Source organism: Paecilomyces variotii (assembly GCF_004022145.1).
Source record: "Paecilomyces variotii strain CBS 101075 chromosome Unknown C8Q69scaffold_6, whole genome shotgun sequence".
Taxonomy (NCBI): domain Eukaryota; kingdom Fungi; phylum Ascomycota; class Eurotiomycetes; order Eurotiales; family Thermoascaceae; genus Paecilomyces; species Paecilomyces variotii.
In genome coordinates this window covers 846,011-860,193 of record NW_021167145.1, presented here as the reverse complement: position 1 = coordinate 860,193, position 14,183 = coordinate 846,011, and the positions used below count along the sequence as shown (strand labels likewise).

Genomic DNA, 14,183 nt, shown 5'->3' with positions numbered 1-14,183 from the left:
AACTCCGCCAAGAAGATGCGATGAGACATTCAGCTGTTAGGTATGCTATCACGAAAAGACTAGGATTTTGTCCTTGACTAGTATCGGCCCAATTGTAACGATCTACGGAGACAACGTGTGTGCTGGAGCAATCTAAACCAGCCATGTGAAAGCTACAGGAGCCCTCCTGAATCAGTACATGCTGCGGACAGGGTCCAAGATCCTACCATATGTGGTACGATGAGACAGGATTCCTCTCACCAAAATAATGATAGGCGTGACGCACGCAGCTTACCAGCCCCGAAACCACATTTTCTTCAAAGATAAGGATCAGCGGGGAGTGTATCTGTAAGCGGAAAGATGTGGTTTTGTCGTGCTTGGTAGTTCCCTGGTCTACATGAGAGATCGTGGGCTGATGAAGGAGTGTTGTCACAAAGGATGAGAGAGATAAAGCGGGCCAATATCCCCGAGGTAGAGACGCCTTGCAGTTCCATTTTCAACTCATCCTTCACCACTCCGTGGCAAAATCTATTGAAGATGTCTTCTATCAGAAGGGTACCTCAGACAACTCCCGCATTACTTCCTTCTATCCTGGCACCTGCACGCCCATATGGCCCGCGGTCTCTGCCTTTGCTTGTGAACTCTCAGCCATCTCGAGGGTTGGTCGAAACCAAGAAGGCACGAAAGCCCGCCGTAGCCCCGGACCTTAGTGACCTGTACCAAGAGACGAATTACTTGCGAAGTATCGTTCGAAGTATTCCATTTATCTTCGAGAAGCCTTCAGCCCCAGCCCCAGCACCAGCAACTCCCCAGAGCGCTGAGTTTCAGTTTCCCTTGGCAACACTCTTCAAGGCTCCCACACGCGAGCTCGGGCTCTCACTCAAAGATGCCTATCTCAGTGCATTATATGAGCATGGAATCGTCGGCATCGAGCTCGGGTTTGAAGATCCAGACAGTCAGTTCATCCTGGATGTTGTCAAGACACTTGGATTCGAGGCAGACACGCACTCCAACACTCAAGGTGCTCTCTGGGATGTCACATTTAAGCCTGAAGGTGTGCTGAGTACAGCCAATGGAAAGACGGCACACAGTATCTCGCATTCCCTGGGCGAGTTCGCTTGGCACACTGATGGTGCTTTTGAACAGAAGCCAACTCGCTTTTTTGGTTTCCATATCATTCATCCAGACAAGATGGGCGGCGGTGTCTTCCGGGTACTTAAAGCAGAAGACTTATTCTCGCTGCTCTCTCCTTCGACCGTTGATGTCCTTACGAACTTCGAATTCGATCTCCGAGTACCTCCGGAATTCCACAAGGGAGTTGACACGGTGAAAGGAAAAGTCCTCCATATTGATAGTGAAGGCAAGCCATACGTCCGATACCGACGCGATATCTTTCTTGATCCGCCAAGCGCCAACAAGGCAGCATGTGATGCTGTGGCCGAACTTACACAACTCCTCAACGAACCAGAAAAGATTGGCGAGGCGGTCCCTTCGTTCGCATTCAAGGAGAACATGGTCTTGCTCATGGACAATGCTCGGTTCCTGCACTCTCGGACAGACATCAAGGACCGGAGGCGCTGGTTGCGACGAGTAAGATTCCACGAGAATCCATCCATCAAGGCATGAAGGCCCCGAGATGTCATCGTCGGTGGTCGTAGTCGTGCAAATATTTTTCGGTCTCCGATCTCTTTTAGCTATAGACCTTTTCTCTCTCTTCCTTTCTTTCTTTCTCCCTGACTTGAATGTGTCACATGATGTCGTCCCGATTCTATAGAAATCAATGAATGCAGTTTCCTGATCATCAGAGTCTTTACAGTAACAGCACTGGCGTAAGAATAAGAGTGAGACTCAGAAGGTACCCAGATAGCAAATATGTGCGACTTTCCCTTTCCGATGGAACCAAGAAGGTTCGGGGATGTCCTTGGACTTTATGATATCCGCATCTGCTGCGTTGTGGATAGGCGAGATATAAGTTTATCTTCTGATATGAAATAAAGAGTTCAATTCATGATATTGGTAAGTATTTGCTTTCTTTGCTATTTGGCCAGCTTTAGCATCTGAATGCTTCTCTATCATTTTGAGCTTAACATAAGGGCTCCAATAAACTGCCCCACTATTATTTATTTCACCGAATTTGAATTCCTTCCAAATATCATTGAACATTAGGTATTTAATTGGGATACATTGATCCTCTTGTTTTATTATATAATCCGAAAAAGTTGGTCTTGATTCTTCACTTATAGGCTAAGAAAGCCAATGAGAATACACGAAGTGGCTCATCGCCCTAGCTTGTACTTCAGCAGCGGATAAGAGGCTGTAAGTACACTTCATTCACCAGAAATGTCAGCCTACCCCCATAAACCAAAATGGATCCCTTAAGCGTAACAGCCAGCATAATCGCTCTTCTCCAAGCAGCAAATGCTGTGCTCTCTATTTGCTACAACTACAACTGCTTCTCTACTGGCTCTTCATCAGGACTTTCAACTATTATCGATGAGATCTGCAGTCTCCGAAACGTGCTGGAGTCACTCGTGCGCCTTGCTCAAGAGGAGAACAAAAATTCCGCTCGTCTCCCCACTCTTAGACTCCTCTGTCAGCCTTTCGGCCCGCTGGCCATTGGGGTTGAAAAGCTGGAGTCGCTAGAAAGGCGGTTAACACCATCGAATTATTACGCTGGCCGGGTTCCGTCCAGACGACAGGCGTTTCTGCGAGCCTTGAGTTGGCCACTTAAAGAGGCAGAAAGTCGAAGAACTATCGAGCAGATTGCGTTGCTGAGGAGCACATTGAGCTTGGCTATTGATACAGATCAAACGTCAGTTTTCTATTTTCTTTATTCATGTTCTTCATAATGATGAATCTAATGCATTTGTTCCGGGTATTAAGGAGGTTGATCCTCGCTATGCAGGACCTAACCGCCCAAAATAATGGCTTGCTAGCAGATACGCAGGAGCGTGTAGCAAATTTGCAACGAGCATCCTCGGATATCAGCAATGGTAAGGTTTTGATCAGCGACATATTAAGAAGTCGGCTAATTTGAGTAGATTCTCAACGTCAAAAAATCCAGAGCTGGCTTGCAGCACCGGATGCATCTATGAACCATGAAGTTGCTCGCAGCAAGAAACATCCGGGGACCGGAGAATGGTTTATTACAAGCACGGAGTTCCTGTCCTGGAAAGCCGATGCGTCCCAAGTTCTCTGGGTTTGTGGAATACCTGGATGCGGCAAGACGATTCTGAGTTCAACCATCATCGACCATCTACAGGATAACTGTTGCCACAATCCGCACAAAGTACTAACGTACTTTTACTTTGATTTCAATGACACTAAGAGACAGTCGCCCGAGAATATGCTGCGAGGGGTTATTTCTCAGTTCATTTCCAAAAACAACAAGCTGCGTCCCTCCGTAGATAGTCTATTTGCTTCCAAGGGTGGACATCAGCCGACTTTTCAAGAGCTACTACAGGTTCTCCGAGAACTTGTCCAAGAATACGACGAAGCTTTTCTTATCCTTGACGCCCTGGATGAATGCGTAAATAAACAACGCTTGTGGGAGTTCCTGCGCGAAATCGATGGTTGGGATACTGGACGATTGCATCTGCTGATTACAAGTCGTCAAGATGACGAAGCAGAAATGCAGTTCAAGCGTCTATTGTTCGGGGCCAAGGTTGTTCTTCAGGGTACTTCTGTTGATATCGATATCCGTTCGTACGTGAAAGAAAGGCTCCAGTCGGATCCCAAGTTGAAACGGTGGCAGCGGCGACCGGATCTGGCGGACGAAATCACAGAAACGATGGCAACTCATGCCAATGGGATGTAAGTTTGGTTTTATCAAGGAAAAGCTTTTAAGGGCTCACACTCTCCAGGTTCCGATGGGTTGCATGTCAGCTTGATGCCCTAGAGAATTGTCTAAACGTGTCTATGCTGCGTCAGGCGCTCTGCTGCCTTCCAAGGTCCTTGGATGCCATGTACACAGAGGCGCTTTGTCGAATCAACAAGGATTACTCAGGGCTCGTTTCAATGGTTCTACAATGGCTCACCTATTCCACACGACCATTAAGCATAGAGGAACTAGCCGAAATAGCCACGGTAGACCTCGCATCCACAACTAGATTTGATCCCGATAGACGATTCCTCGATCCAAGAGACATTCTCGGCCTATGTCCCAGCATATTTGTGACAACGACACCTGGGAACCCAGGGCTTGAGACACTCGAAGATGTCAATCACCAACAGATCAGACTTTCCCATTTCTCCGTCAAACAGTACCTGACCTCCTCGCAGATCCAGTCAGGACCAGCAAGCCAGTACGCTATCACGGAGAGTAAAGCCCACGCATGCATTGCCAAAGTCTGTCTCGCATATCTCCTTCAATTCGACCGGCCATATACCACTATGCAAGACGTTGTCCAGTCATCTTTCCTGCTACGATATGCGACTAACTACTGGCCGCTGCACGCAAAACGAGCCGGCCTTGATGCGGACACTCTGTGTCCCATGATCATGGAGCTCTTCAGATTGGAGCCCGCTTATCTAAATTGGACTGCCTTTCTCGACGGATATACTCCTTTCAACGGGGATTGCTTTTCAGAAGATAATGATGACGGCCTCAATCACCCACCTCACCCCCTCTACTATGCCTCCTCCTTTGGACTTGGTGATATTGCAAGGCAACTGATCAATACCAATGCCCCAATCGACAGCAAAGGTCTGGCGGGGACCGCTCTCGCGGCGGCATGTTTGTCAGGACATCTTGAGACGGTGCGGTTACTTCTGGATAATTCAGCTGATATTGATGCCCAAGGAGCTTTAGGTTCGCCTATTCTTCTTGCTGCTGGCCGTGGGCATATGGAGGTCGTTAAACTATTACTTGAAAGAGGGGCCGACGTTACTCAGCAAAGTGAAGGACAGACAGCGTTAGAGGAGGCAAGAAAGTATGGACATGAGGATGTTGCTCGTCTGCTGAGTTCTATACATTGATTATTTACGACAATTGAATGCCTTTGAAATAAAAGCTTAAGCGATTAGCTCAGATATTCCATGGATCTCTTGTCAATTCATGTAGCATGGCCCGGCTTTTTCATACTGGGCATTTCTGTGAATATAATGACATGACATAACTGGTTTATCTCCATATCGGGGTGATGTACTTGCTTTCCCAGATGGTTTAGTAGAAGTCTCTCCTGAAAAGCGCGCTACGCAATAGAGGAGTCAGCTGTCCCCAATAGCTTTCATATATACCTAGTGAGTGGGTTATGGGAATGTCCATTTTACGGTAGATCATATGCCACAAATACACGTCAGTCATGTGCTCTTCAGGAATACTAGAATTTTTATGGTACTTAGAGACAACGGAAAATGCTGTCTATATTTGCTATCTAGGTAGTTGAAATCGTGCTATTATAAGCTTGAGCTCTCTAGTTATTAGTGCGGCCCGTTCCCCCTGAAATGGCCAGTCTGCAATAGCCGAGCATAACTCGGTCTGGTCTTATATGAAGTACTGTAGTAACTATCGTATTATGTGTCTTAGACAGCTAAGAAAAAAAAAGTACTATAAAAAAGAAAGTGTACGAACTCCCTATCTAGGTAGCTAGGCAGGGAGTCTCGGGGGGTACTATCATTCCTGGAGAAGTGGACTTTCTTGTTGAAATGTCACGATATTTACTATCATAACTCGCTGAACCATTCAGCAAAGGGGGGAATCTCCGGTTTGGTCTCCCCGGATCCGAGATCTCTTAATTAGAGACCAGTAGACGGATTTCATCGAGGACCTCACGATCGTCCACGTGGTCTGTAAAACAACTCATTCGCGCCAATTTCGTCGCATAGCTATTACCTTAAGAAACCATGAAATGCATTTTTAGCTGGGTTGACGTATTATGCAGGGTGCTTTTTTGAGAATCTTAGTCTAGAATTTGACGAGATCTCCGGGCAAGCGGGAGATAGCTTTGAAGTCTGAGCCTTGAGGGAATAATATCATTAAGTAGTTACCTAGTTATAGTCATAGAAAAAGCAATGTGGGATTATAAGTCGGCTCAGAAGAGGATTGATAAGGTATCATGTGAGTAGAGTATGTGTTTGGGTAACTATATCTGAAGTCTGCAAGATGGAGCTTCTCTCACTCTTGGATTCTTATGGATAGGATTCGCGTCACGCAATATTGACCGTGATATTGAGAACAACAAGACGCAATTCCCATAAGTCGAGACGAATCCCCCCACTTTACTAGAACAAAGCTATGTACAAGCATTGTTGCTAAGTACCTAAGTAGTGGCGTCCAGGACTAACGAGAAAGGCCAGAAGAGACAGAACAGCAAGTATGGTATAGAGCCACACAGACATCACAGGAGACTCAGCCTAGATCACCAACAACATTGAAACAAAATCGAATGAGAAGAGCTCGCAGAAGAACGTCGATTCACCGACTTTCTGTCCGTTGGGACGAGAAGACCAGTACATACTCTAGTAACAATCGCCCAGTGGAGAACGCCAATGCTTGAATATGCCGCAACAATTATTTTAAATTGAATGTCGGCGGCTAAGGGCTCGCGGGGATATTCTACAGGTATTATGTACTATTACGTGTCACAATTGTCTTGAAAAGAAGATGCTTCTCAGTTGAATCCATTGTAATTATTATTGTAGCATGAGAAATATTAATTAATACTTCTGGAAGCCCCATTGATATTATTAAGCTCGGTGGATGTAGGCAATAATTAATTTAGTTGGTTGCCAAGCAAATCAGGCGTTGTCACTGTTCGCCCCCCCATCTCGTTAGTGTAATAATACTCGATGCTCTCCGTTCCGTTAATCCACCGACTGCAGGTAACTAATCTCCAGTCTGTTTCATGAGCCCGTCAACATCTTCCATCGCTCCATCTCCCATCGTCTCGAGAGCGCTCAACACATCATACACCCAGATCACTCTCAGGTGCGGCCATGTCGCGAACAGAACTGGACCGTCCTGAGTCCGTGGAGGAGCAAGATCCTCATCGGGCCGACGGCGACAAGAAACAAAAGAGCAAAAGACCGGCTAGTGCGGAACCCCAAGTCCTGGCTTGCGCGCCATCCTCGATATCTTCGTACTGACCTGGTGGATCGGATCAGATACCGCGTTTCGACAGCAGCGCCTTAAAGCCTGGCAGTGAGTAGCAGCCTCGATCATCGCAACCTTGTCTGTCCTCATCTACGTTGCTGACGCTGCATCAACCAGGCCGATCTTAACGCCCAGATCCGTTCTGCCCCTCTTCTTCGTTATAGGGACCATCTTTGCGCCTCTTGGAGGAGTTCTGCTCTGGGCTAGTTCCCAGGTATGCTGTCGATGTTGCAACCTCTCACGCGTTGTAGCCAGCTGACGTTAACGGGGATATCTTAGGTCCAAGAGATCGTGATTGACTACTCCGACTGCAAAACCCAGGCACCCGTTGGGACTTTCAGCCCGATCCCCGACAAAGTCACAGCTACTTTCAAGTCTACCCAGCAGACTCAAACGCCATCATGGCAGCGCACGATGGTCCAAAGGCCCATCTTGAAGAACCAGACTACTGTTTGCTCGCTGCTATTCGAGATTCCTAATGACTTGCCACCACCTGTTTTCCTCTACTATCGTTTGACGAATTTCTACCAGAACCATCGCAGATACGTGCAGTCGCTGGATCTCGATCAACTGATGGGCAAACCTCTTTCGAACAGTACCATTGCTGGCAGCACCTGTGACCCTCTTACGACCGACCCGGCGACCGGCAAGGCTTACTACCCGTGTGGACTGATCGCAAACTCCATCTTCAATGATACTATCTATAGCCCCGCACTGGTGGGAGTCGATGCAGGCAACATCACCTACGAGATGACGAACAAAGGTATTGCGTGGGATAGTGACAAACAAATTTACAAGAAAACCCAATATCAGAACTCACAAGTGCACCCGCCGCCCAACTGGCACGACCGGTATCCGAATGGGTACAATGACGAGACTCCGATTCCCAACATCAATGAGGACGAGGAATTGATGGTTTGGATGAGGACTGCGGGACTGCCGTCGTTCAGCAAACTGTCAAGACGCAATGACACCACTCCGATGAAAGCTGGCGTGTACCGTTTAGACATTGACGACTGTATGTGTGGTCTTCTACCCGATATTGTGAATCAACCTATGTCTAACCTGAACCGATAGACTTCCCGGTTACCGAATATAGCGGCACCAAATCGATCTTAATCTCGACGCGCACTGTCATGGGAGGCAGGAATCCCTTCATGGGAATCGCTTACGTTGTTGTTGGTGGCATCTGTATCGTGCTTGGCGCTCTTTTCACGGTCGCACATCTGGTGAAGCCGAGGTATGTCGCCGATCGTCCTTATTCGAATCCCATCCCATCCCTTTGTTGGCTCCATACTCATTCCTCGCTAGGAAAATGGGCGATCACACCTACCTGACCTGGAACAACGACCAACATGCTACAGCGGTCACCACCGGTCGTGATGACCGGTTCGGTTCGCATGCTCTTTGAAGGGTCTATTATATATTCGGCCATATTCTATTTTGTTTTCCTTAGTCTCTGGATGGGCCTTGGTTCTTCGTGGCGTTCATTGCGGACTTAACCCTTTTTTATCGTAAACTCGCAGAATGTATTTCTATGAGTCGGCTACAGGTATTCCCTTTTTTTTCTGTCTCTTGTAGATGTGGTTCATATGGAAAGGAGGGAGCATGACACGCTTGGCTCCCCGCAAATAATATAACCTGGCTTCCCTCCTTGATACAGCATTCCAGGCGCGTCGCCATGTTTTGTGTTTCTGCTACTACATTCCATTCAAGTCACCAGAACTTATTGGCGTTATAGTTGAAAAATAAAGATGTTTTAAAACCACCACCTACGAGACACCTAGGCCGCGGCGCCAAAAACAGCAACGATGCAGTGGCTTGTAGGATTGATCTTTTTAAGCTTGACCTTCGCTTATACATTAGCAGCAGATGGAGGAGAAGATTTCACGCCTCATCGCGGTCGCTATTGCGGGACAAGCGAGCCTGGGGCAACATTCAAGGCGTTACAAAGACAGCTGGGCTCTATAGAGTCCCAAGCTCGCATGAGCGGCGCAGGAAATCTAGAGGATTTAACTCCCATTGAGATTGAGACATGGTTTCATATTGTCACTACCAAAGCCAACGCGGATTTGGTGACCGATAAGATGATATCTGACCAGGTAAGTCTTCACCTACCCAAGAACCTCCTATTGATGCGCATAACCATGACACTGAATCAAAAAACACATAAAAAAAGCTCACCTACCTACAAAAATCATACTCCAACACGACCATCACATACAAACTCCTCGGAGTCGACCACACCATCAACGACACCTGGGCACAGAACGGCGACGACATCGGAATGAAAACCGCTCTCCGCAAAGGCACCTACAGCACGCTCAACATATACTTCCAAACCGACCTCCAAGACACCCCCAGCGATTCAATCCTCGGCCGTTCCCAAACCACCCCATCCACCATGCCCTCTCTCCTCGGATTCTGCTCCCTTCCCGACCCCACCATCAACTCCACCAGCACGCGCTCCGACTACATCAAAGACGGCTGCAACATCCTCGCCAGCTCCATGCCCGGCGGACCCCTAACGCACTACAACCTGGGGGGAACAGCCGTGCATGAAGTCGGGCACTGGAACGGCCTCCTGCATGTATTCCAGGGTGGATCGTGCTCTCCCAGTAACGAGGGGGATTATATCGCCGACACGCCGTTACAAGCCGAAGCGACGGAGGGTTGTCCAGTGAGACAGGACTCGTGTCCTGATTCCGCGGGACTGGATTCTATACATAATTATATGGATTATTCTTCTGATGATTGTTATCAGGGGTTTACGAAGGACCAGACTTTGCGGATGCGGAATATGTGGGCGAAGATGAGAAAGGGGAAATAAATGAATGGATAAATGCATGAATCGATATTGGAAGATGCAGCCCATGCATACGGAGCATTTCTGATTGCTTACTCTTTCTCTCTTGCATTCTTTCTTTTCTCGGTGTTGTCTTCCAGGAATTCCCCATGTCAGTTTTCAGAGACTACTACTGGATCTAACCAGGATTTCAAGATTTTGCTTCCTGTTCCAGATACTCATTCGAGGGTTTTTATTTCTTTTGGGGTCTTATAATCTTATTTCATTTTCGTTCTACTTATCCTATATTTACTATATACTACTGAGGCACGAAATCTGACTTGGTGAGCTTTCAACTACCAAGATCTGTTGTCTGGATAGAGCTTATCTTTACAGGCAGAGAGCATAAATACAATTGATAATAATATGTCAAGACCAGACTAGACCAAGATTTCAAGCGTTCGTGCATTAAGGTAAAAGTAAAACTACCTAGGGATCACATGGGTAAATCGTAGTTGTCCCCAAACTGCCTTGCCAACCTCCGCTCATAACAATGCGTCCGGAATTGCATCTTGCTGATGCTTCTGGCACAATAGAAAAAAATGCCTTGCAATTAAACACATTCGTGAAATAAAGGTCCCAATCAACAATGTTAGCCAGTTCCGCGTAGTTGTCATTTTTTTTAGAACCAGACGCGCCGATTAACGCTTGCGCTTCTTTCCTCGGTCATCGTCATCAAGGCCACCTTCTGCGTCCTTCTTCTTCGCCTTCCTCTCCAATTCATCCCAATCCTCGCCTTCACTCTCTTCATCCCCGCTGATATCCTCACTAGCCTCAGCACTAGCGTCGTCATCGAACTCGCTATCATCCTCTGAGCTTTCGTCGGACTCATTGAGTTCCGACTCAGACAATTCGAATGCGGACTCTTCATCTGATTCGTCGCCAGCCTCTGAATCGGATTCCGCGGCCAAGAAAGACCAACCACCGTCAGCGAAGAAGCCATGAGGATCGCTGGTTACAGTCTTCATGATTGTCGTCCAGTTGAGGTTCAGAGGTCCCTCGGTGAACGGAATATCAACAGAGTCGAGCCAGTCTTTCACACCTTCAAGAGATTCCACGGGGATGGTATTGATATGCACCGGAGGCCTGTGGAAATCCTTGAAGACGAAGACCAAGTCGAAGTTTTTGAGGCCAAACTAGGTGAAACAGTTAGCAGCAGCTTGGGGCTGTAAGTTATTCGATTTTGAGAGCTTACCTGCACGCGCTCCAAATGGGCGATTTCGATCTCGTTCAGCGTAATAACGAGGAAAGGAGGCTCCGTGAGCTGCACCAAAGCGTCCGTAGTCGGCTGAATGAGCACATTAGATCGATTCGGCACTCCGTTGAAACCAATCTCCCGGAAAGGAATGTCGACGTCAACGCCCTCGTCTTTGCCTGCATCGGATATCTTCTCGGCAAAGGCCTTGAATTCCCGGTCCAGTGCAGCTCTGCGGCGCCTCTCTTCCTGCTCCGCCTCGAATTCTTCTTCATCGCCGTAACGATGCTTGCGCCTACGGTTGCCGGTCTCATCGAATTGCATATCCGTAGCCTCGCGATAGAATTGGACATCCTTGGTCTTTCTCTTACCGATCATGATCGGCGTCTTCAAATGAACATGGATAATAACGATCATCTCGTGAGCACAAGGTTGGAAGAACAAATGCTTCACGTTGCTGAAAAGGACATCAACATGCTCATTCCGGAATGGCGACTGGTAGCGGAGACCGTTCTGATGGATTTCAACCTCCCCTGGCACACGCTTGCCATCAAGCGGAGGCCGGAGGTAGACATCAGGGAGCTTAACGGGCCGGCGATCTGTTCATAAGTTAGTAATGGATGACTGAAGGTGGACTTAGTTTTCAACATACTCCTTATTTCAATCAGCTTGTCTTGTTCCACCACATCCTCCATTTCCTTCTTCTCCTGCTCCCGTCGGAGAGCAGTCTTTCGTAGCTCCGTGATATCCTGAGCAACTTGCGCCAGTCTGTCATTGTCCTTTGACCTCAAAGTAAGGTTTCTCAAGAAGTGGGCAGACAGGTCTTCGAATGGCTGATCATCCTTCCTGCCGACTCCCTGGCCAGGGGAAAGGAAGTTGATTCGCAGGTAAGCGTACTCTCCCTCGTCACTCTTGCTGGCGTTCTTGATTGTGTTTATGTGGAAGGGAACAGGTCTACCCATTATGGGAACAATGACCGTCGATGCTTTATGATCCACGTACACAGTAAGATCTTTGACTTTGGCGGGAAGTTGGTTGTCTCGCTTATAAGACTCGAATCTCTTGAACTTCTTCTGCGCGGTACCATTCTCGTCCCCAGTAGTGCCAGCGAATCGTTCAAGACCCTCCTTTGTTTTCTTGGCAGCTAGTTCCTTTTGGTGCTCACGACGGCGAGCCTCGGCGCCTTCGTTGATCTGAGTAGGCCGCTCAGCACGGAGTTTAGTCTTGGTGATATTCTTTGCTGCGATTGCGCTCGACCTGGACTCCGTCTTTTCCTTCGCTGGCTTCTGCTCCTCCTCTTCGTCGCCGAAGTAGAAGGACACCGAGTCCATATCGATGCCCGAATCTTTCGTGAATATATGAGCACCAGTGTCACCGACACGGACAGTGTCGGTGATGACCATAGAATAGACCGCATTGCTCTTTTCCTTGGGCTCTGGGTCCTGGACATCAACCAGCCCAACGGAGACGTAGAAAGTCATGCCGCTTTTCAGAGGCCTAGTATTCTTTCCATTGAGAACCATATTGGAATCCCGTAGCTCGATGCCGATACCAGCTCCAATGTTCTTAACAAAGTGTTTCTCAAGCTCCGGTCTCTTAGAGCGGATGATGCCAATGGCCTTGTTGTACAAATCCTTGGCGATAACGCCGTCACGGATATCCTTCATCACAGCCTCATGGATGCTAAGCAAAAATGCGTAATTTGATTCCTGCGATTTGCTTGGGTCGACCAAATACGTCCGTGCGATAATGGAGCTGTAAGTCTTGTAGCGAATTCCAAGCCCAGCGATAATAATGCCGGCACGCAGATTGTTGTCGTCAGAGGTAGCCGTTAGCCTCAGGTCATATTTTCCACCACTCTGGACGACAGGACCATAGGCCCAATCGATTTGCTGAGGATCGAATTCGGGCGGCAGTTTGGCCAATTTGTTGAAAAACTTAGCATCATCGATCTTAGCATCGATCTTGGATGCAAGTGCTTTGTGGGTCATTTTTCTCTCTTCATCGAGCAACTGAGACATTTCATCCACAAAGTACTCCGACATGAGACCACTGCATGCCCTGGCTGCGTTACGGATGCAGACCAGTTCTTCCGGACCCTTGACAGAGAAAGCCGCGGAGGACAGAGCGGGCGCGATGTCAACTTCTTCCACATCCTTCGCTATATCTCCGAATAGACGTTTCCATTCGTCTGCGAAAGGTCCTGAAGCCGCATCCTTGGGCAGGGTTCCAACTTTTTTCTGTTGAAGTTAGCAATACGGCCTATGGAGGCAGAGTCCAGATCAGAACATGCTTACCCCTGCAGTTTTGATGATATCCAAGCATTTCTCGAAGATCTTGGTCTTCTGCTCCGCATCTTTCGTAGTGACCAGGATTTCTACCGGTATCTTGCCGCCTTTCAGAGGTTCCAGATGCTTCGCTATTGATTCACAAGTTCGCAGTATTAGTTGGATGTCGCTCGCCACCAGTGCTAAATAGCTGAATATCGCGACTCACCTTTCTTCGCCGTAGTCACAACGTACATAGCATCGATAGTGAATACGAAAAGGGTAGCGGGGAACTCGTATCCAAGCAACCAGAACTAGGACACCATACCTCGTCAGAATCGCGCTAAGAAAGGGAACTGTGACAATAACTCACATGCATCGCATTGCTTTTCTGGAAAGAGTTGGCCTCGTCCGTCTTACCCATAACGATGACGATCGAGCCAACTCCTCCAAAGACAGTGTTTCCTGACCGCCTGTCTGCCTTCCATGCTGAATAGAAGCTAGACAAGCGGTTGAAAAAGTTGTTCTTGTCGATAACGATTTCCTCTGCCATCTTGAGGTCGATAAGAGAGGGTTGTGGCGCTAAAGAGGTCGGCCACCAGTCCCCTACGAGGCAACCACTGGAAGAAAAGCGATTGTCCGCAAGGTACGTATAAACTCGAACCTGGGACTAAACGGGCCTCTGAAGTGATGTCTTCACAAAGGGGTGTTGTGAAGGTGGCGTGCACGCAGGGCAAGCTCTGCAGTTTCGAGGTAAAGTGAACGCGTCTGTTGCACGACCCTGCCGAGCGTGACCGTGACAGT

General features: G+C 48.0%; 5 protein-coding genes across 5 annotated transcripts; 4 read left to right on the top strand and 1 right to left on the bottom strand.

The window, feature by feature from the left end:
- Positions 1-516: 516 nt before the first annotated feature.
- Positions 517-1,605, top strand: C8Q69DRAFT_445050 (hypothetical protein; the record flags this gene model as incomplete). The annotated part of the gene is made up of 1 exon (XM_028629037.1): positions 517-1,605. The coding sequence occupies one exon, from the start codon at positions 517-519 to the stop codon at positions 1,603-1,605; it is 1,089 nt and encodes a 362-aa protein (XP_028484748.1).
- A 2,237-nt stretch (positions 1,606-3,842) lies between these two features.
- C8Q69DRAFT_468878 (ankyrin repeat-containing domain protein) lies at positions 3,843-5,267 on the top strand. The gene is made up of 2 exons (XM_028630724.1): positions 3,843-4,197; positions 4,261-5,267. Exons 1-2 carry the CDS (start codon positions 3,898-3,900, stop codon positions 4,954-4,956), a joined length of 996 nt encoding a protein of 331 aa, XP_028484747.1. The 5' UTR covers positions 3,843-3,897; the 3' UTR covers positions 4,957-5,267.
- A 1,413-nt stretch (positions 5,268-6,680) lies between these two features.
- Positions 6,681-8,844, top strand: C8Q69DRAFT_468873 (ligand-effect modulator 3 family). The gene is made up of 6 exons (XM_028630723.1): positions 6,681-7,012; positions 7,084-7,120; positions 7,190-7,286; positions 7,352-8,090; positions 8,150-8,312; positions 8,384-8,844. Exons 1-6 carry the CDS (start codon positions 6,916-6,918, stop codon positions 8,481-8,483), a joined length of 1,233 nt encoding a protein of 410 aa, XP_028484746.1. The 5' UTR covers positions 6,681-6,915; the 3' UTR covers positions 8,484-8,844.
- On the top strand, positions 8,845-10,297 carry C8Q69DRAFT_468872 (metalloprotease MEP1). Its single transcript, XM_028630722.1, has 2 exons — positions 8,845-9,174; positions 9,252-10,297. The coding sequence occupies exons 1-2, from the start codon at positions 8,884-8,886 to the stop codon at positions 9,900-9,902; spliced, it is 942 nt and encodes a 313-aa protein (XP_028484745.1). The 5' UTR covers positions 8,845-8,883; the 3' UTR covers positions 9,903-10,297.
- C8Q69DRAFT_418549 (global transcriptional regulator, cell division control protein) lies at positions 10,298-14,148 on the bottom strand. Its single transcript, XM_028628367.1, has 6 exons — positions 13,753-14,148; positions 13,609-13,693; positions 13,410-13,531; positions 11,765-13,352; positions 11,113-11,711; positions 10,298-11,053 (listed from the first exon to the last, which is right to left on the bottom strand). The coding sequence occupies exons 1-6, from the start codon at positions 13,930-13,932 to the stop codon at positions 10,559-10,561; spliced, it is 3,069 nt and encodes a 1,022-aa protein (XP_028484744.1). The 5' UTR covers positions 13,933-14,148; the 3' UTR covers positions 10,298-10,558.
- Positions 14,149-14,183: the final 35 nt, after the last annotated feature.